General features: G+C 39.4%; 1 protein-coding gene across 6 annotated transcripts in view; it reads right to left on the minus strand.

Annotated features, from left to right (window-relative positions):
* The window catches only part of mov10l1 (Mov10 like RNA helicase 1), a 50,395-nt gene that overhangs the window by 27,114 nt on the left and 282 nt on the right, over positions 1-22,999 (minus strand). For 5 of the 6 annotated variants that reach the window (XM_069909413.1, XM_069909416.1, XM_069909412.1 and 2 more), the window contains exons 2-14: positions 19,889-20,019; positions 18,573-18,760; positions 16,538-16,706; positions 13,762-13,874; positions 12,186-12,376; positions 9,635-9,781; positions 8,490-8,999; positions 7,864-8,064; positions 5,891-6,005; positions 5,623-5,800; positions 3,858-3,928; positions 2,070-2,161; positions 1,894-1,952 (exon numbers count right to left, since the gene is read on the minus strand). In XM_069909413.1, coding sequence (XP_069765514.1) covers positions 1,894-1,952; positions 2,070-2,161; positions 3,858-3,928; positions 5,623-5,800; positions 5,891-6,005; positions 7,864-8,064; positions 8,490-8,999; positions 9,635-9,781; positions 12,186-12,376; positions 13,762-13,874; positions 16,538-16,706; positions 18,573-18,760; positions 19,889-19,973 — 2,119 coding nt within the window. In that variant the 5' untranslated portion in view covers positions 19,974-20,019. Of the gene's footprint in view, positions 1-1,893; positions 1,953-2,069; positions 2,162-3,857; positions 3,929-5,622; positions 5,801-5,890; positions 6,006-7,863; positions 8,065-8,489; positions 9,000-9,634; positions 9,782-12,185; positions 12,377-13,761; positions 13,875-16,537; positions 16,707-18,572; positions 18,761-19,805; positions 19,860-19,888; positions 20,020-22,999 lie in introns of those variants that run through there. The other variant, XM_069909411.1, reaches the window with a different exon arrangement.

Below are 22,999 nucleotides of genomic sequence, written 5' to 3' on the forward strand. Positions count from 1 at the left end.
GTGTGCAGGGTAGAAGGGGTCCTTCATTTTGCATGCCCTTTGCAGACGATCTCGGTAGATGGGCTGGAGGGAGACTCCAGTGATTCTTTCTGCCACTCTTCTGGTCCTGTGGCTTGACTTCAATCCATTTCTCTGCAGCAACCATACCACACTGTGATGCAGCTGGCCAGGACACTCTTGACAGAGCTCCTAAAAAAGGTTGACATAATGGTGGCTGGTAGCCTTGCCTTGTTTAATCTTCTCAGGAAGTGCAATCACGGTTGTCCCCTTCCTGACAAGTAAGGAGACATTGAATGTCCACGATAGGTCACTACTTAAGTGAACTCCAAGGAACTTGGTGCACTCCACTACAGAGTTGTTGATGTGTAGTGGAGGGTGGTCATTCCTGGTCCTCTTGAACTCCACGATCATCTCCTTTGTCTTGTCCATGATGAAACTCGGGATGCTATTCATTCAATTTCATGAGATTTTCCACTTCTGGGAATCAGAATGTGAAGGCAGAGATTAGGGTAGAAGGACAAAAGCATGATGCCAGTGCCCCATGATGTTAAGGAAGGACAGGCAGGGGGGAAAAATAAAAATAGCCAGTTCGAGGGTTTGAAATTATCTATTTCAACACGAGGAGTATTAGGAATAAAGTGGGGGGGGGGAATGAACTTAGAGCATGGATCAATACATGAATCTATCTTGTCGTGGCTGTTGCTGTAACTTGACTGGAGGAAGGGCAAGATTGGCTGATGCAAGTACATGGGTTTAGATGTTTTAAAAAAAATAGGATGGGAGGTAGAATGGGGAGTGGGGAGTGGGGGGAGTAGTATTACTGTTAAGGGATAGTATCATCGCTATAGAAAGGGAGGACACTGAAGAGGGAGTGTCCACTGAGTCAGTGTGGGTGGAAGTCTGAAATAGGAGGGGAGCTATCACTGTGCTGGGAGTAGTCTATAGGCTCTCAAATAGCCCTTGGGACCCCGAGGAGCAGATAAGCAGGTATATTTTTGGAATGGTGCAGGAAATACAGGGTTGGAATTAAGGGTGATTTCAATTTCCCTAATATTGACTGGCACCTACCAGCTGCAAATCGGATAGATGGGGCTGAATTTGTCGGGTGTATACAAGAAGAATTCCTGACACAGTAATGTGGACTAGAGGAGATGCCATATTGGATCAGGTTCTGATCATACTGGTCAGATGGCAGACTTCTCATTGGAGGAGCATTTTGGTGAGTGACCACAACTCTCTTAGCTCCAACATAGCTATGGAAAAGGATATCAACAGTCAAACTGGGAAAGTGCTTAACCGTGTAAGGGTTAATTATGAAGCGATGAGGCAGGAACTAGCGAGAATAAAATGGAAACAGATGCTGCCTTGTGAGAGTTTACCTTGGATAGGGTTCTCCTCACCTCGGACACAGTTACGCAGGGGACCCATTCATCAAGGACACAGAGCATTCTTTGGTGTCATGCTGTTCTTCCCATAAAACTGTGCGTAGCTGGTGTTCATTCTGTCCGGAAGGGAGGTGTCATTGTCCTTAATTCGCAAGGTTGATTTGTGATCCCTTAGGGTCTCAATTCCTTGCCACGTGCCTCATGTCACCTGTGTCGCACAGCTGTCTGTGGATCTTCTGTGCTTACCCATGCTTTGTCTTCAAGATTGCATGCACGAGTTCAGCCCTGGCTGATCTAAGTGCCATCCTACACACTGTCCTGAAGGCAGCAGCACGAGCTCTGAGAAGGGCTCGGATCTCTGCATCCAACCTTTATATAATTTTACAATAAATTGAAACTCAAATGTCATTATCACTCATTAATACTAGAGGCAGGAAAAACCAACATTACATTTTTTTGGCATTTGCTAGAAAACTTATCCAATCACTGGAGTTAGAAGTCATAATACCTGCTTCACCAAGACAAAGAGCTTGCTCCACAGCAAAGTGACATCTCCGGGCTGAAACTCTGAAATGAAAAATTAATGAAGATTATTGGTCAGACAGATTAATTCAGGGAAGTACTAAATATTTCAGTTTCTATCTACATTTACAGTAGATTTTGCAGAATGCACTTTGGCTTTACCTGTTATAGGTAAACTCCACATCCAAAGGTTCTCCTTCATAGATCTGTTGAAATTCTGAATTAACCTTCAGCATGACTTCATCGTCATACACCTATAACAAGAGATTTGGATGGGGGTGAGGAGCACAGACAGTTTTTATTATGAAGTACAAAAATACTTTATCGCTACATTGAACCCAGGGAAAACAATTTTATAGAATACTGGAGAACTAGGTGCGTGGAATTACAAGACCTCAAATCCAATTCTCAAGTTGAATTAACCTGCTTTGATTAAACACTGATGCAAGTTCAGTGTCCTCTCAGTTCAGGATAGCTATAATAGAGGGGCGACTGGCGAGATCATGTGCATCATTTCCAAGGTCTTGTCTTGGCCTATGGAACTGCAACAAGGCAATGTAGCAGTTTGGGAAGTCTATCCATGGCAGGACTTGTATCATGAAAGATAGGGCTCTGGGGTGCTGGTAGAATATGGGGACTTTGGGGTACAAGTAAATTTCTTCCTGAAAGCAATGAATTGTGAAGGAAGCATTTTGGCATGCTTGCCGTGACCATTTGGGGCACTGAGTAAAGTGGTTGAGACTTAAAGTTACAGCTGGAGAAGATATTGGCAAGGCCACATTTGGAATACAGTGCGCAGTTCTGGTTATCTAGCTATAAAGAAAGATGCCATTAAACTGGATAGAGTGCAAAAAAAAAAACACCACAAAGATGTTACAGGGAGTGAGATGAGGTGAGACTCAATAGGCTGTGTGATAGTACAGATTCTATCACCAATGTGTATATGTACAGATGGTAGTGTAGGATGACTGTGATTGGCTGAGAGCGTAGCCACACCTACTGGCAGGTCTTAAAGGATTGCTCCTAGCCAGACCAGGTCATTCTGGACTAGTCGACCTACTTGTGATATGGTCCAGTCTTTTAGTTAATAAAAGCCTTGGTTTGGATCAACAAGTCTTTAGTTCTTTCGACGCGCATTACAAACTGGGATTTATTTCCAATAGTAGAGGAGTCTAAAACTAGAGGGAGTAGATTTAGAGTGAGGCGAGAAAGATTTAAAATGGACCTGACAATATTAAATGAGCTACTGCTGAAAGCAATAGCGGTGGGGACAATCACATTTTAAATATACTTGGACAGGTACGTGGATAGGAATTAAGTGCAAGCAAGTGGCACAAGGGCAGCAGGGCAACTTGGTTCGCATGTAAATGTTGGGACGAAGAGCCATTTTCCATGCTGTATAGTTCAATGATTCAATATACATGTGGTACAAATGTTGCATGTGGTTTTGCAAACCCAAAAGGTCCCTTTCCACAGATGCTGCCTGTTTCACCAAGTTTAAAAAAAAATGTCTCACAGCTGCAGTTTAAAAAAAAAATTAATTTGCAGGTATCCTTGAGAGTCCATATCTGACTGGTATGCACCAAAACTGTGTTTCCACCTGCAAATTGGAGGGGCAGCACTTGATTTTCTGTCTGGGCACTCTCCAAATGGATGGCATTAACATCGACTTCTCCAGTTTCTGCTAAACTATTCTCCATTCTCCCTCCCTTCCCTTCTTTCCCTTAGCTCTCCACCCTCTTGCCTCTCTATTCACAGAGCCATCCCTTATACACCTCTTACCTCCTGCTCCTCCCCTCCCACCCAACCATTTGTTATATATCTTTATTATACAAAGTACACCATTTGACCTGCTGAGTTTCTCTAAGCATTGAGTTTTTACTGAATTACTACAAGGCTACTCAAAAATCATTGTCGTCAGTTAAGCGTGCAGTTCTGACGCCCATCGACCTTGGTTACAATACCGCAATACAGCACTTCAGTTTCTGCGCAATAACGATTCTTCAGTAATATTCGATCACCTATGTAGAACAAATACATTCTTAGAGTGCTTCAATATAACCAAATGGACAAATACTTTAAAATCTCTGACATCTGGCACCTATGGGGTTCTGATAGATGCCCAGTAAGTGTATTTTCTGGTTGCTTAACACTTACTCTTACAATACCTAATTAATACACCAGCGTTAAGAATAAACAGTTTGAAAGAGAAAAAATGGGCAGCACGACTAGCGCAATGCTGTTACAGCAGGCAGCGACCGGGATTTAAATCCTGCACCGTCAGTAAGGGGTTTGTAGGTTCTCCCCATGTCTGCGTGGGTTTCCTCTGGGTACCCTTCAAAATGTACCTGGGTTGTAGGTCAATTGGGCGTAATTGGGCAGCACAGACTTATGAGCTGTATGTCTAAATTTATACTATATTTACAGTGAATAAGCTTCATTTGCAGGAATATATAAACATTAAAGCATTTTACTTTATTTTCGGTCACATCCCTTGAAAACATTGAATGTCACTACATCTGTCGGTTCCTCCCCTCCACAGAGCCACCCGAACGACAAAGAATAATATTATGGATAATTAACTCCCCCCATTCCCCATGTTTACAGAGAAATCCTCTGCCCAGGTGACTCTTACTAAGCAGGGATAAGGAGACACTTCAACAGTCACCCCAATGGTGAACAACATCAAACATTTCTTCATTCTGGGCAACACCATTGTTGTTTCACACAACTTTATTCAAAAAGCTGTGATGAGCAAACCACGACTAGGCTCTCTACTGGTGGAATATTTGCTCCCAAAAGTTTGTGTAACTTCAGAGAACATTTACTTTCACAATTTTAATGTTATGTATTTTTTTACTTTTTATTTTATTCTTATTTATTTTTATTTTAAATATATATTTTGTTTGATTTTTTTTGCCAGTTACTTGAATTCCAGATACTAAGGGTTTTAATGTACTGCATTAAAAAAAATCTAATTATGACCCCCAGATAATTCACGTGAATAATAGGTGGAGTTTCTAAACAATGCTGGCATTTCCATCATTCAGGATGCTTGGGAGTCCTGCAAAACTGTGTGTAACCACAAACCTCAGTTTTCTCAGAGGTCTGAGTTACTCATGATCGTTCACCAGTGGCAAGAATATCAACTTTCTTCAGAGCCACAGCACCTGCCTGCTTGATCTTGCATTGTTTCAGCTACTCCATTTAGTTCAATGGAGAGGAACAGTTGTGATGGAAGAGCACATACTTGTGAATTATAATCTGCATGTTCAAAGTTCCAGCACTCAGTTTTACCGATTTCCAGGGCTGGTTTTATAGCCAAACACCAGCTGGTTTGTATTGTACTTTACCATGGACCCAGTCCAGAGTATATATTATGAAAGGTTAAAAATGGCTGGACTCAAAAAATTAATATTTTTAAATGTTAATGTCATTAACAGACTGAAATAGTATAAAAAAAGTTTTTCTGAATATTGGGGACACTTGAGAATGGTTTTGACATCACGCTGAGATTTAGCTTTGAAGGTCGTCAAATTGGAAGGGGTTGACATTGATGGTTTCAGTGATGCACAAGACTGAACCAATTAGTTTAGAAACTGCTTCTCCTGCCTGCTGGGTCATTGAGTGAGGACTTGACTTGGCTGATCTTTGGCTTCAATTTCTATATTACTGTCTAATAACCCTTCATCTTAGGGAAGAATGACCAACTTACCAATAAATAAAGATGGTCTTCTTTCAGCCAATCCTGCCATTTGCAGAATGAGGAAGTCATCATACTTTTTTAAAACTGCAGCTGTCATATCAAATTCTCTCATTTCCTGCTCAGCATTAATTTCTTCAAGCCACACAAGAGCTGAAAAATTATCCTTATAGTTCAACATGTTCAAAGGCTAAAAAGATTTGAATAACAAATTGTCACTTTAAACAAGGGATATTTATTTTTCTTTAAAATCCATAAAAATAAGCAAGTGTTAACTAACCTCAGCGAGACTTGGCTGTATTGCGAGGATATCAGCATCTTTATCAAAGCATTTCTTCAACTGCTCAGGTATGGGATATTGTGGAAGGAAGTTTGGTACGTGTCTCCTCAGAAGCCTAGGCAGAACAGGCACAATATTTTAAAAAAAAGGAAGGATTAAATTCTGATTCCTGACCATCATACTTCCCTGTGGTCAATTGCCTATCCCTTCGTGAAGAGCGATATGGTAGACAGGAGCTGTTCCTGTCATCTTAAAAAACACACACACATATATATATATATATATAAAAAAATATATATATATATATTTATATATACACACACATACACACACAGTAAAATCCCTGGCATCCAGAATTCAAGTAACTGGCAAAAACAAATATTGAGGAAATAAATAAATCAAAATAAATAATAATAATTAAACATTTAAATAAAAGTTTATAATTGTAAAAGTAAATGTTCTCCGAAGCAATGCACAATTCCTTGGTTAAGGTGGGTGCAAACATTTAGCCGGCAGAGGACTCAGGTCGTATCCCACCTGCAGTTGTGGTTTGAATAAAGTTGTTTGAATAAAATGGTGTCGCCCAGGACGAAGAGCTGGCCAATGCCACTGGCCATTGGGGTGACTTCCCTAAGTGTTTCCTGTCCCTGCCTAATAAGTCTTTATGAGTATATTATTAAGCATGTTAAAAAGTTTTATCTGTAAACTTGGGGGTTAATTATGACAGCGGCGCAGTTACTGCAACACTGTTACAATACCACCGACTGGGGTTTGAATTTAAATTTTGTTAGTTACAAGAATTACCTGATTAAAGTGAACTTTACATAATTAAGGGACTACAATACTTGACAGTTTGCAGTGTCTTTTGTCTTTTAAGTTATTTATTCTTAATGCAGGTGTATTAGTTAAGGATTTGAAGAGCATGTCTCAGGCAACTGGAAAATTCGCATATCCAGCATCCACAATCCCCGAGGGGGAAAGAGATCAAAGATTTTACTGTTATTCAACTGGCATTCTCCATTTAAAAATTGCTTGAAGACTCTCGCAAACTTCTGCTCTCACAACCAAGACAGTTAAAAAAATGAACGTTTTAACTCAGTCAAAATTAAAATCCCCACAAAAAAAAAATTCAAATTACATTTTCTAAATACTTGAATTAGCTTAAACTAATGCTGCACTGCAATTCTTGCAAACTTTACATCAAACTCTAGTTCCAGCAGATGACAACTTGCTGCTTGTTACATAGCCAGTTCTGTTCAGTCCTTCTCCAAATCAACTATTATTACCTTTCAGTGGTCAACATCTTCGTTACTGGTAGTCCTAGAATACCTTATCACTGTTGTTTCCTGGATAATTTCCCAGTGACACTTGCTCTACTGGTCAGGCTCAGAACAAAGTCCAGCATTTGGCAGAGACCATGATCAAGTTCTGAATAAATGAGAGATTCTTTGCCTTTACCATTGATAAAACTATTCCAGTCTATATAATTGTTACTAGGTCTTTGCATTTCTGTACAATTTTCCTGAAATTTTCTTCATTGCCCTTCCTACTAGTGGTGATCTTACCATAATCTCAATAGTGTAACTAAATCTCAATTATTTCCCAACTCGAAACAGATCGGCCTTGCATCATTCCAGGTCATTTCCTCCAAAGCTCTGATGCTTTCCTTTATCCAAACTGCTACTCTTATTTCTTTTCCGTTTCTTCCTGAACGAGGTGAGTCCCAATGATTTTTGGAACTGGTTTTAAATCTTTCACTCTGCAACATTAGTTCTCAAGTTTCTAGACAAGGGAATTAATATATGTCAAGTCTACTATTTTTTATTGCCTCCAATTCTACAAGCCCACTAAGTGCCAGAGGCTACAAGCCCTCCCTAACCAATCTCTCCAGAATCAACCTTAAAAGCTGACACAAGGTCAAACTTGGCAGATTATTCCATATATGGTAGATCATTTAAAAACATTTACGTCACCTTTTAGGATTTTGGACGTGTATTATTGTTGCTATTGTTTCTTTTTGATTCACTTGGGAGAATCTGTGTTTTATGGGATTATATTGTGACGCTGGGGCAAGGAGAGTTTCCTCATCATTGATCACGTCCACCACCAAGTAGCGACCAATCACAAACTTGTCAAAATAAAGTAGAAGAAGATCTCTGCAACGACCAGGATTCCTGTATTTTTTTTTAAAAAAACCACAAAATTAGAATCTGCTGGAAAAAAAGAGACTAATTTGTTTTAGGGGGAGGGGGGAAACACAATTTTCATGTTAAATTTTGAAAAACGAATGTTGTACCGAGTAGCTACAAAGGTAATTTTAACCTCATTGAAAGTTCATGCCTAGGAAATATGCACTTCCAATAAATACAAAAATCATTATTCATTTGGTGTGCAAAAAGCAACAAATTATATCCAGGATCAAAAATTGAGATTCATTTCATAGCACAGAAAAAAACACTGTGTGCCAATATTTTTGCTCGCATCCAATACAGTATTGTTTACGAATTAAAATTTGCATTTGCTATGTTTAAGGTTTAAGCTTTAAGGTTACAGGCACACATATCAAAACTCTTTTCAGCGATACATTATTTTCACTTACTTTGCTTCACATGTTAGGTTTATGCAGACTTTTTCACCAGCAGGAATTTGCTGTGGTCCTTCACCCATTTCTGTATCTGTATTAATATGCAGTCTTATCTTTTCAACAGCACTGCTAGATCCTGGACAACTTGCTCGGTTTCCCATACTTGGCGGCAGGTTCTTCAGCCGATTACCCCCAGCACTTTCTGAACTATGTGCAAGATCTTGATCTGAAGTTATCTCACAAGGTGTTGGTTCACGTGTGTAATCTTTCGTTACAAAGGGGGATTTTGAACCAGTCTGAACTGTTGTACTGGAAACAGGAGAACCAATGTCTTTAGACAATGACTGGAATCTAGTTATGTTACAGCTGGAAACCACTTCCACAAGGCTCTGTTGTTGCTGGATTACACTTTCGGAGGACGAAGTTGCTGGAACCATTCGGGGTGATTCAAAAGAGAACTGACTTGCTCTTTCCCATCCTGCCAATGAATAGCGCAGAAGGGTCTGAGTTTCATTTCCTTTGTTCCTAAAAATCAAAGCACAGATAAAGAAAGCTGAATAAATAAAATTAAATGTGTTTCACCATCAAGTTTAAATTTATTGTCCGAGTACATACACAACATCACATGCAACTCTAAGATTCTTTTAATTTTAATGTTAAAGAAACCATCAATGAGGAATCAATAGCTTTCAGATTCCAGAATCACAGTATTTTTTTTAAATAAAAAAACCCACCCAACTGTTAGTCATCCGGATGAGTCAGGTTCTTCCTTCTTGACCCTTGTCTTACTTCCCCTTAAACATTCTTAAATTTTCTTCCAACAGAAGACTCTATCCCTGGCTCCTGGGATAGAGTGGTAATGAAGTTAGCAGAGCTGCAGCGGCCGCTGTCTGTGTGCAATTTGCACATCTTCCACGACGATGCAGGTTTATATATTAAAATATCCTTTACTCTGAGATCAGAATCTCAGGATGGTTGATGAGAATGAAATGGGATTAATGTAAATGTGTGCTTGGTAGATGGAATGGTTGTGTTGGACTGAAGGGTCTGTTTCTTGCTTTCTCACTTTGGGACTCTGACCAAAGATAATTTAATATTAATGTAATTATCTACAAGCTATGTAGCATCATGACTCGAATGGATCAAAGATACAAACTTACTCAATCCACATCATCAAGACCTTCCTCTCTCCATATTTCATGGTACCAAAGTCAAAATTATTTGTTACTTCCAATCCTCCTTTGTTAGAGAATAATTCCAAATCAATTTGTTCAGGGTTTTTGTTGTTTATTGAGGGCACTGAAAAACTGAGAGAGACAACAGTACATTTTAAGAATTGGGATTTGCAATTTTCAATGGTATACTTTTGCAGTATCTGAACTACACTGAACTTGTTACTCTCATCAGATTCAGATGTATTGCCAGAGTTCATACATCACATCACATACAACCTTGAGATTCTTTTTTCCTGTAGGCCCGGCACAATTACCATTAATTGGTAGTACAAAAATTAAACTGAACACAGCATAAACATGTAAACAAACAGAACTGTAAAAAAAATGTAAACAAACTGACTGCAATACAGAGAGAACAAAAAGAAAAAAAAATCAATGAAGTGCACAAGTAAAGGTCCTTAAATGAGTCTCTGATTGCATTTGTCATTGAGGAGTTGGGTGGTGTAGGGGTAGCAGTTGTTCCTGAACCTGGGGGTGGGAGTCTTGTGGCACCTAGACCTCTTCCCTGATGGCAGTAGCAAGAACAGAACATGTGCTGGGTGGTGAGGGTCTTTTGATGACTGCTGCTGCTCTCCAATGGCAGCGTTCCCTGAAGATGTTCTCAACAGTGGGGAGGGTTTTGCCTGTGATATCCTGGATTGTGTCCACTACTTTCTGAAGGGCCTTACACTCAGAATATTGGTGTTCCTATACCAGACTGTGATGTAACCGGTCAGCATGTTTTACATCACCCCTCTGTATAAATTTGCCAGGGTTTCTGATGTCATACCAAACCTTCTGAGGAAGTAGCGGCACAGACGTGCTTTTTACATGGTGCCAATGGTGTGTTGGGTCCAGGAAAGATCCTCCAAATACTCAACTCAATTTAAAATAGAGATTAAACTTGCTTACTAAACATTAGAATAATTAAACAGAAACTAGATCCTTGGATTTACATGGGGGAATTAAACATATTGTTTTCTGTTTTTTTCCCGATTCAATGTGTTAATTACAGGTTAATTCTACATTTGATTCAGCTCACTACCAGGTACAGTTAAAAATGGGAGGTCTTTAAGTACTGCCAGTTCACCAAATCTTATGCTGCATGGTACATTTTCTTCTTTTGGTTATCCTCTTTCATGACTGTTGATTCTGAAATGTAGGGGGGGAAAAAAAGAAATCAAATACATATTTTAAAACATTTGAAGATTTAGGACTAAAGTTATAGCTCTCTAGAATTCTGTTTCAAGATCTGCTTTCATTCCAGTGTGTAGCTTATCCAAGCCTCTTGATCAGAGATATATTCAATTAATTTTTTTTCTTATGCACTTATTTTACCAGATAAAATAGGAAAAGAATGGTTAGATCTGAAATGTGTCTACTGGAGCCTTTTTCCTGCAGCTTTCCAGGCAAACGAAAGTGCACATCGAATGAGAGGTTGTTGTTAGCACACCATTCAGCCAAATTTTCAATACATCTTCTGTGTGCTGACTTATCACCTCTTTTTACACAGCCCACTTCTGTGTTATCGTAGCTAATTTGTAGATGGCATTGTTGCTGCACCAAGCCACACAGTCATAGGTGTGAAATGAGAAAAGCAGGGGTCTAAGTATGCAGCCCTGTGATTCTCCTGTATTTATGGAGTCTGCAGGTGCAGAAATCCAGAATCCAGTTACACTGTGGGGTATTGAGGTCCAGGTCTTGGAGTTTGCTGATCAGTTCTGAGGGTGATGATGGTGTTAAATGCTGAAATGTAGTCAATAATGGGCAATGAGTGGTCTCCGAATAAGGTATTTGTGAATTGATGATATCAAAGAGAAGATCCTTTGATCTGTGCTCAAGACTTCTGTCGTGCTGAGTGGCATTTATAATGTACAAAAAAATTCAGGACATGTGGCAAACAAACCACACAAGACATCACTACTGTCAACCTAATGTTCTTGTTTTATTGACAGATAAGTGTTATAGTTTAATTATTGACAGAAATTAGATTAAAAAATTACAATGGCTCTGTCACCACATTTTACAAACAGTTTAGGGAAATATCATTCACATTGGGGTTGATTACGATAGGAAGCACCAGTTTCAATTTCCCTATGGGTAAGAATCCAAAAGGGAAGAGCTCCAAAACATGCACAAATCTGACAATGCACACTCTATGCACATTTAAAAATGCCAACATTTCCTCCCCACCTCCCAATCAAATTTCTAGACAAAATAGGCTAGCTTTAGTTTTAAAAACAGCAAATCCTAACTCACAATGACTATATACTTTAAAAGGCACGATGGTAAAAGTCACTAAAAAAATGTCCCAACAAATAGATGAATGAAGTGGTACCCAAATGCACAATACCTTAAAATGGGCCATTAATGGACAGATAAGAGGGCTGAGAGGGCTACATACAAGTTGATCCAAAAAAAATCCATTAAATTTTAAATACTATCTACGTGCAAGTTATTCAGTCCAACTTAAAACTGGCATGAACATTATACTCACCTCTCTTTCTCTTCAGGTGCAATACATAAAGCTCTCCACTGGTATAAAGACTGACTACTCTCAACAATCACAAGATTGACCACATCATCCTTCCTTGGAATGTAATTGGGTGGTAACTGGAGAGACTCAAGAGTGAAGAATATGACGTCATCCACTACACCACTTCCATGAAGCATTCGAGTTATTGGCACCTTAACACAAATAGGAAAAAGGTTGAATGTTTAATAAATACAGGAAAGTTGCAAAATTAGGGAGAATTTATTTTTGGACCATACTCAATAATAAGCATTACAAGAGAACATTTTAAATCTGCACAAAATATAGTCATCCACATTCAAGTTGATCTGCAACTTTACTCAGACACAAATCCAACAGAAAATACTTCCAATTACGCATTTGGAGAACCACATACAGCTCTGACCACTAATTCATAAAGGATGCAGAGGCCTGAAAGGAGACCAAATAAGATTCGAAGCTAATGCCAGACATCAATTGCTTGCATGGGTGTTCACCACTGATCAGAGCACGAACCAGCATAATTTTACAAATTCTGCGACGACAGTATCAGTTCAACCACTGGATACCTTGCAGTATTCACTTCTAGACTTCGCCAAAAGTCAGAAACAGGATGGAATCTTGTCAGTTTGCTTGGATCAGTGCAGCTCCATCTACACTCAAAAAGCCTGACACCATCTCGATCAAAACAATCTGCCTGTCCAGCATTTCTTCCACCACGGCCACATCGTACCAACATTACACACTAATGACAAAATACTTTACAGCCATTTGTATCAGCCACCGTCAATGCTTCCACCATAAGAGGAGGAGGAGTAGGGTTTGGTGAAATCAAGGGAGAAAAGCACATGGGACCACCACTTGCGTTCCCATCCAAGTCATACATCATCAAGATATGGAAATTATTGGTGTTCTTTCTTTGCCAAAGGGTCGAAGCCCTTTAAATACCAACACTGATGGGAATACCTTCACTGGTACTTTAGGAAAGCGGCAATTGTAGGTTAACTGGTGTATTTGAAGGACACGTGGTCCGGATGGGCCCTATTACTCTGCCTTATGCCTACATTAAATTTTAATAATTCTTCTTTTTCAGTGCATATGATCTCTTTACACCAGCCTTATAGATGGTGCACACCAGAGTATAGAAATGTGTTACACAAAACATTTTCCCACTCTGACATTAGGGAGAAGGTACAAGGCAGGTGATGTTCCAACTGGAGATAAATTTTGTGAGTTATTTCTTTGCCAGGGAAAGGGTGCAAGTCGATCTGATAATTGAAAGGGTAAATTATGCAATTTAAAAAAGATGGGATAAAAGAAGAATATTTCTGATGTCTGTTGCCAGTAAGTTTATTATTATGGTAAAGAAGTTGTGGTATAGGAGCAGACTTTGGCATTTGCAAACAGAATCACCATAGATAAACAAAAAAGAACAACATTTGTATGCTTTAATTGCTTTAATGGGGAAGAAAGTCATTCAAGGATGTGAATGGCAAATATTCTTTGTTCAACTGTTATCAAATGAACTTAATTTTAAATTTAAAAAGTACAAACACTTTACTTTATCTACTCTTTTATATCGAAGTGGCTTCACACAGGAAGCTTGACTTTTCCAAGTTGTCTGTTCAATGAAATATTGTGCTTGAATCCAGTCTCCTACAAAGGGCTGGAAACCTGCAAAACAGTATCAGAATTTCTTCAGATTGCTACATACAAAAAAAGTCAGGAAGACGAGGATTTAGAGATGCAAAAATGATTTAATGAGCATTAATTGATGCTTCTAACATTTAGCAATTTCATCACCATTAAAAAACAAAAATGCTTACAGAACTGTGGAATCAGTAAAGACGCAGAAATGCTGGAGGAACTCAGCAAGTCTTCCAGCATCCATACATAATCGATATTTACCCATACCCTTCGAGGTATGGGTAAAAGCAGACAGGCACCCAAATTAAAAGGCTGGGGAGAAGGAAAGAAAGGGCAGTGGAAGTAGAAACCAATAGGCAAAAGTGTTAATTGGATGTGGATAGGACAAGAGAGATAAAAGGTGCTCCTGTTGTGGTCTCCTCTTCATTGGAGAGGCTGGATGCAAACTGGGAGATGGCCTCATTGAGCACCTTGGCTGTCTGCCACATAGCGGGGATCTCCCAATGGCTACCCATTTCAATTCCTTGCCGACATGTCTGGTCAAGATCTCATGCACTGCCAGACTGAGACCACCTGCAAATTGAAAGAAATCTCATGCAGAGATGTTGACCCTAACATAGTTGTAAACAGCTCATTTTTGTGCGGTGCTTGGACCTGGCTGGTTGAGTTCAGCAAGACAGATTGCTTGGAAGTTAAGTTGTAGCTGTGATTGGAGTCAAGGACACTAACAGTGGTTTATGATGAGTTTTTCTTACGATCGAAGGATTCAATAAAAAAAATTGTAGTCAAGGTCTAGATGCAGTTTGCAAACGTTTTGATTAATTGATGTAATCATAATTTTTGTAAAAGCTGGTTTGTCTCTCGGCATAAAAATTAGTGCTTCGAGAGGTAGATTTTAGTTCTGGTGGCAGTGAAGGTTGCTACAGACACTATATCATGTTAATAAACCCATGACAATCTCATATTCCAGCTGAGTACTTTTCAACAGATGGCATTAGAATCTACTCCAATTTCCATTAACCCCCCCCCATCATTCTTGCAGCCTTCTTTCCTCTAGCTTTGTCTCTCGCTCTTCTCTTTTCCCCAGCTCTACATTCACAGGAACTCCTGCCAATCAATTCTCACCTTTCGTCTCTCCTGTCCAATCCATATCCAATAAACACCTTTTGTCCCTCCCCTTGCTCCCTTTCCTTTGACCCAGCCTTTTAATTCTTGCACTTGTCTGCTTTTTGCTCATACCTTGAAGAAGGGCTTAGGCCTGAAACATTGGTTATACATCTTTAGCTCCTACATACACTGCAAGACTAGCTGAGCTCCTCCAGGATTTCTGTGTTTTTACTACACTTACAGCAGACATTCTTGTTTCACTAGAGAATCAGTCAACAGTCCAGAGAAGGCAAAACATTTCCCAGCTGTTCATATCTCGAGTTCCAAATCTTGAATCACAAGTCCAACTGCCAAAGTAGGACAAAGCTGTTACACAATGATCTGCCGGTGTTAAACCGGAAGGTCTGCAGAAGCTGTAATTGTCATGCAATACACTAAAGGGCTGGAGAAACTCAGCAGATCACATAGCATCGAAAGGACACAAAAGGGAATCAAGGTTTTGGGCTTAAGCCCTTCTTCAAGGTATGAGCGAAATAAAAATAAAAAGGTGGGTTGAGGTGGCTCTGGGTTAGCTTGTGTTTGATACTTTATTTCTAGCAAGTGTCACATTTGAAAAGGTATTACAGGATGAGTACCCCGTATCTGAAATGCTTAGGACCAGACATTTTTTTGGAACAATGGAACTAAGCAGTACAGTAGCATCAGCAGAATACCTTTATCATTGATTAAATAATAACAAACAACGGAAAGCTTTTTGAGAGCCGACATGATGCTACAAGGAAAAAGTTCACATGATGTTCAGTTCTTAACAAAAAACTTGAACTCTGCTTTCAAAAGATGACAAATGCAGCACTCAACAGTAGAAATTCTCAATGGATTTTTCAAATGTTTCCTCCAGTGTCGCTTGCCTCATTAACAATGGTTTTTGTCTTTTGCTGCCACCGGCCCCCGGCACCTCCCCAGCGTTGGTCCCTGCCTCTGCGCAGGAGCCTGAGGTGACTTTGGTGTGGATGGCACTGCACCCAATGTTGAGAATGGAGTTGCCGTCTCCGGCTACAGCTGAAGACTTGGATCCAGCTCTGTTTGGCATTTTCCTGGCTCGAAGCAAAGATTTTGTTTTGTACCACAGAACTCTGTTGTTACCAAACTGGCACCAACAGAGTGCCAGAACCCACATGGGCGAATTTTGTTTCAACTTGTGATGTCATGTTGGCGTTAAAAATGGTTTTTGGATCTTCGGATAAGGGGTACTCAACCTGTACCATTGTTGCAGATGTTTCTCAACCAAACAAAAATGTTAGCACAGCATTATTCCACATAAGTATTTTTCCAGCAAACATGGAGCATGTTTTGCTATGTTCCTTTGAAATCAAAGCTTACCAGAAAAATACCGGAGATTTTTTTTTACAACAGCAATCCATAAATATTGACAATCACCCATCAGTTACTGGATAAAATTTGGGCCTTCAGTACATTTGCCTTTTCACCAAGATATGCAGTGAACCTCAAATAATGCAGCTGTCTTAAGAGAATCTGCTACTCCGTGTGTGGTATTTTATTAAAATAACATATTGTACATTTACCTTCACAGACATTATCCATTGTAAAATGAGTGGTTTCATTAATATAGCCACCATCATTGTTACATGAGGTTATCATGCCTATCAGGCTGTGAGTCTTCATTTGGTCAGAAGAATCTGAATAGACTGTACAACTGCCACCTTCATCCCAATGATCAGTTTCTAGCTGCACCTGCAATTAAAAGTGTAACTGGAGACATATTCGATTTTGCAAAAAAAAAAGTTAATTGTTTTAGGAACAAACAATTAAGGTAACAGTTTCACAGAGCAATTCCAATCCTTGTTACGAACACTAATAATTTGCACAGGTGATGATACATTTTTAAAAGACCATGCAAGAATTTAGAACTCCATTTCATTTTTAGTCATTGCTTTTTGAATGTTATAACATTCATAGCAATTCTAGATTTTCATGTCAAACTGAAGTAAATTTCATAATAATCAATAAAAAAATAAGAATCCTGGAAATTATCTGGGGAAGACAGAAATAATTTGTATTTTAAACAAAAATGCCAGCTAATGCATTTCCTTTCTAGAACGAATGAAGGGAAAACTTTCATGCTTTGTAAAGCTACACTGAAGTACTGCAAAAGTTATAAGAATAGACTACAAGGCACCAGAAAAGTTGCATCCAGGATAACAATCTCCAAATTCTTCCTCACTCTGAACATGACCAAAGAATCATATCTTCATGGGAAGAGATTAGACTTTTCCATTACCAACCATGGGCACATCTTAATTGGAAGGACAGACTCACCAAAGCAATGATATAGTGCAAAGGAGTGGCCTTGGGAACTTTTAATATTGATTCCAGGCTCAATTAAGTCTCATAGCATCAGGCCTCGCTGACTGCCAAAAAGCACGACATCAGGTGATGAATCCTCCATGCTGAACACAACATTGGAGAAGCACCAGAGGTACTGACCATACACTAGATAGGGGATTTCAAAGTTTTCACCAAGCCATTTTACAAAACTGGCTGGCTCAGACCAAAAAGACCCCTCTGCCAGACTGAGCTCATAACTAAAGTTGAGAGAACCAACCAGATAAAACCTCACCCTCTCTGAACTAGGGGAATAGTCTCAAGATTCAGGGGCACAGATTCAAGATAAAAAAAATAAGGAGGAACTGCTTCTCCCTGGGAGTAGTGAACCTGTAAAATTCCCTGCCCAAGGAAGCAATGAATTTAAGACAGACACAAGGGTTATGGGGAACAAGCAGGTAAGTGGAGCGGAATCCACAGTCTTATTGAATGGTGGAGCAGGCTTGGTGGGCCAGATAGCCACCTCCAATTCGTTAATGTTTGTGCTAGAACTGCAGAGTCCTTGAGGAGACAGAATCCTATCTTTACACTGTTAACATGTGCAGCATTACTTTGCATTAAATAAGATCAAAACAGTACACCCATTTCCAACCAGACAGTATCAATATTGACCTCCAATTTCCATCAACTCCTCCCACATGACCCCCCACCTTTTATTTCAGGGGTCTGCCTGATTTTTGACATTCCTGAAGGGAATGAAGCTTGGGTCTGAAAGGTCGACTGCCTTTTACATCCCATGGATGTCACATGTGGTGCTGAATTTCTCCAGCACTTTGAATACTGTGCATCCATGTTAGCCACTGACATTCCCCGTTCCCTGTATTACCTCCAGACGGACAGTTAAATGCCCCATCACTAAAAACAAAACAGAAAATATTGCAAAGACTAAGTTGGGTAGCACCTCTGATGGCAGAAGCAGCCAAATGATTCAGATTGATGCCTCATATTGGAAACATGATAAACTTGGATATCAATTGAACGCATTAAAAGGAAAGCCTTTTTTATTAGAAGGAAATGGTGATCCTTCTATAAGAAAATATTTCCTAGAAAGTCTCTAAACTTCGCTGACATGACTTATTTCTACACATTCCATTAGTAATCCAGTAATTAAAAGCCAAACAGGGAAAGTAAATAACTTTAGAACTTCTAAACTCTGCACTTTAAGAATTCCATTTTATCATAACAGAATAACAGATCATCTAGATCACTTCCTACCTTAATTGCCTTCCAACCGCCACAAGGCTCATTCTTTTGGGCCAATACATTCACCTTCTGGCCGATTTGCAAAGGCACACCTCCCAGCACGTCATTCGATGTGAAATAGATGGAATCATCAATCAAACCATACTTCCCACAAGACCTGGTCACCGTACCTCCAAGTACATTTTTGTGTTCTGCACAATCTATAAGACAATCCTTCAGAAGTTACTTACTTTTCCAGCAACCATTTGATTAAAATGTAAAATATGATTTCTTTTGTATTGAATAGAAGAAAACTATAAAATAAAAATCCAATGTTCATGTCCAAACTTCAGTTATCGATCTGATCCAAGAGTGCTCAACTCTATCAGGTATGCATAAGACTGCTGTGTTACCCTCATTATTGAATAACACGCTCAAGACTAATGTATTTGGTGCGAAAGGCTGCAGACTGGGATTGCAGGCAGTGTCTAGGGAAGGTAAAGATATATTACCAACGTTTCGGGCCTGAGCTCTTCTAACAAGGTATGAGAAAGATCAGACAGGTACCTGAATAAAAGAAGTAGCAGAGGGAGGAGTAGAGACCAGCAGACAAAAGGTAATGTACCTTCAAAAAATTACATTTGTCTTCAAACTGAAATGTTAACCCTATTTATCTTTCCACAGATACTGCCTGACATTTCTGATTTTCCATTTTTATTTTGTAAAAGCATTGAATATGGCAGAAATTTAAAAGAAAATTCATATTTGAAGAATTCATAAAAACATATTCCAAATCTGACATATTTTGTGAATAGAGTAACAGATTTTAGGAGAATGGCATTACTCTGAACTTACACTATTATTTCAGCCCAATCCAGAGTAAAATGTCCCATTTCTTCTATCTGGTCTATGCACCATTATAATTCTACTCACTTATTTAAAAATAATAAAAATTGATGTTTTCCTCTCTAATTTTTGCACCAATAAAATTTGTATTTTTAAAAAAATCTAAAGAATTGACATTTTTCTTTCCAAGAACGCGTGCTGAAAACCAACAGAAAATAATGAGCTATTCTGCCTGTTGTCCATGACCCACACGGCATTTATGGAAATGTCCACAAGCAACAGTAAGTAGTTATATTTTTATGTTGCTACTATTATTAACACAACTCTTAGAAATTCAAAGGGAAGTTTTACCTACCTTATTGTTATCTTTAGTCCAACAACAACTAGATTCCAATAATAGTGATATCCTCACATACTTACCCAACTTCATTCAAGGCACGTTCCACCTTCAATCAAGGCAAATTCCACCTTCAATCACAAGGACATTGTTTAAAATCCAGTACCTGCTTCATATTTATCCTGCTCCAAGTCATCATCATCATCTTTTCTCCACAGGAAGGTGGCAGCTTTCAGAAGAAGCGAGAACATTGCAGTATTTCCTCGCTATGTCAACGTTTGTTAGAAAGCATGAATGCTGAGGGGGGATAAAAAGTCTGGTGGGATGAGCATTCATGGAAAAGGAAGACAGTCATAAAGTTCTACACATGCAGACAACCTCAGGTATCTGTACAAGAAAAGTTCAGATCATACATTCTCAACCCTTTTGTTTTGGCTATGGCTCCCTTAGGATACTGCTCAAAGTTTATGGGCCCCCTACCCTGTGAAGCAGTGTCAAGTTTAGTTGGTTTCTTCCATACTTCTCTCTTATCAACTGCATAAAAAGATTAAAAAAAAAATTTCAGTCCATGCACCCCCACCCTTAAATGTGCTGTGGCTCCCATGTGTGTGTGGGTGGGGTATGTTGACCCCCCATTGAGAATGGCTGCTTTACATCAAATGCTATCCATGTCCTTCTCAATTAATCAAGCAACAGGAATTAAGGACGTTAGTTCAGTCATTTTTAAGGACGTTAGTTTCCTTATTTTTGCTGTTTAATAAACACCGAGATTTACAACAGCAAGTGAAAAACAAAACCAATGAATATCAATATTTTAAAGAATATTTATCAACAACAAATTGACAGCCTCACCAAGCAATTTTGAATACTGCTGCTCAGTATTTAAAATCAGGAGGATGCGGTTTCTATGCCACTTTAGCTTTATTCCACATGAAGTTTTTGTTTTGCATTAAAGTTAAATTCCAGAGTAGGAAACTCATTTCTTTTGTTATTTATTATGTTGCACTTAGAAATCTCAGTGTCAAAGATGCAACTTCGAGTTTTGCTTTAACAAATTAATTAATTCTAAACTGGAAACACTTTTGACAAATAGGTCAAAAAGGATCAATAACACTTAATGGAAAATCAGAATATTAGACAGGGGATTACCCAAATCTTCAAGCCTCAAGTTACAACTACAAGTAGAAGAATTGGCAGAATGTGGAATTCCAATGACAAAGCTGTAGGGAGAGAGGCCACAGACCAAAACAGAGTTAACATCAAGGATGGATGTGAATTAATCACATGTCATGATTGTGAACTTGGAGAAACGAAAAACAGATTAGTGACCGGAACTACATGGATGCTGGCTCGAAGCAAGCTGTAAACACTAGTCCAGGCGTAACAGTTAAAGTAAACTCAAATTATAATCAGAATGATTACTTTGCAGGAAAAGACAAATTCTTACCCATGCATACAATAAAATGTTTTTTTAAAAACATTGATACAGAAAAAAATATGTTGTATTTAATACTCCAAAATGCCTGCAACTCGTGTAAGAGAATCCTGTTCTTTGTTCCAACCCCAAGATCATTCATCAGTTACACCTCCCAGAGGACAGGAAAATGGTGTTCCACAAGATTAATTACTAGGTTACCAACAGTTTAAAAATAGTTCAGGATCATGTAATCATGAAAATTATTGAGTAATTAATGTAATAAGAGTCAGAATGAGATACTCGCCACCTATGGCAGGGATTGCAGGCCATTACATCCTACAGGGCAAAGCCAAACATTATAAATAGCTGTAATGCATCACTACCTCCAGAGCGGTTTATGGTTGGTTTGAAAGGAGAATTCAACAGTACCAATGAGAATCCCTGAAGAAGGTGATAACCCTGCGAGGCCAATGTCTGAATATCCTTCAGGAAGGTGAGTTCTCGCAAGGCATCAGGCCCCTATGGTGTATCTGCCAGGACACTGAAAACCTGTGCCAACCAACTAGCTGAAGTGTTCAAGGAGATTTTCAATCTCTCATTGCTGAAGTCAAAGGTTCCTACCTGCTTTGAAAGGGTATCAATTATATCAGTGCCCAAGAGCAGAGCAAACTGGCTCAACAACGGTCATCCTGCAGCTCTAACATCTATTGTGATGAAATACTTTGAGAAGTTGGTCATGCTAAGAACTTGTACCCAAGTAAAGACCTCGACCCATTGCAATTCACCTAATGTCATAATCACTCCACAGCAGATTAATTCTCATTGGCTCTTCACTCAGCCCTGGATCACCTAGACATGTACACCAAATTACTTTTCAGTACTACAGCTCAGCTTTCAACATCATCTTACCATCAGTACTGGTCAACAAGCTTCAAAACCTGGGTCTTTTCACTTCCCTCTGCAACTGGATCCTTGACTTCCTCAATGGAAGACTGGAGTCAGTATCATGAACATAGGCACGCCTCAAGAATACGTGCTTATCCCACTGCTCTACACCCATGACTCGACACCACGGTCATCAGCAGAATCACAGATAGCAATGAGGAAGTGTACGGAAGTGAGATAGATCAGGTGGTTGAGTGCGTCATATCATCTTTGCACTCAACTTTAGCAAAACTAAGGAAATGATTATGGATTTCAGGAGGAGAACATAAGCCAGTCCTCACCGAGGGGTCAGCAGTGGAAAGAGTTAAGAACTTAATCCTTGGGTGTCAGCATCTCTGAAGATCTATCCTGGGGCCTCCAGGTGGATGTGATCACGAAGAAGGCTCGCCAGCAGCTACACTTCCTGGCGAGTTTGAGGAGGTTTGGCACCAAAGACTTCTGCGGATTTCTACAGGTGTGCTGTGGAGAGCATTCTGACTGGTATGGAGGTGCCAATGCACAGGGCATGAAAAGAGCACAGAGGGCCGTGAACTCAGCCAGCGCCATCGAGGACACCAGCCTTTCACTCCCAATCTGCGACACTGACAAGAGGCAGCGTCTCAAGAAAGCAACCCCTATGCTCAACAACCCTCACCCCCCCCCCCCCCAGGCTATGCCTTGCCATCGGGAAGGAGGTAGAGGAGCCTGAAGAACACTTCTTCCCCTCTGCCATCAAGTGTTCTGAATGGGCAATGAACTGCAGCACACCCAAGTTCTCCTTTAAAGAATAAATACATTAGTTCAAAGAGAAATGTAATTTCTTGCATTTATGATGTTGCCACCACAATGAATGTGACACATGCTCATGACAAGAAATTTTGATGCATCAGCAATGCTTTCAAATACTTTAAATAGCAACAATAGGATCAAAACGTA

The sequence above is a fragment of the Narcine bancroftii genome, chromosome 13 (genome assembly GCF_036971445.1).
Source record: "Narcine bancroftii isolate sNarBan1 chromosome 13, sNarBan1.hap1, whole genome shotgun sequence".
Lineage (NCBI taxonomy): Eukaryota > Metazoa > Chordata > Chondrichthyes > Torpediniformes > Narcinidae > Narcine > Narcine bancroftii.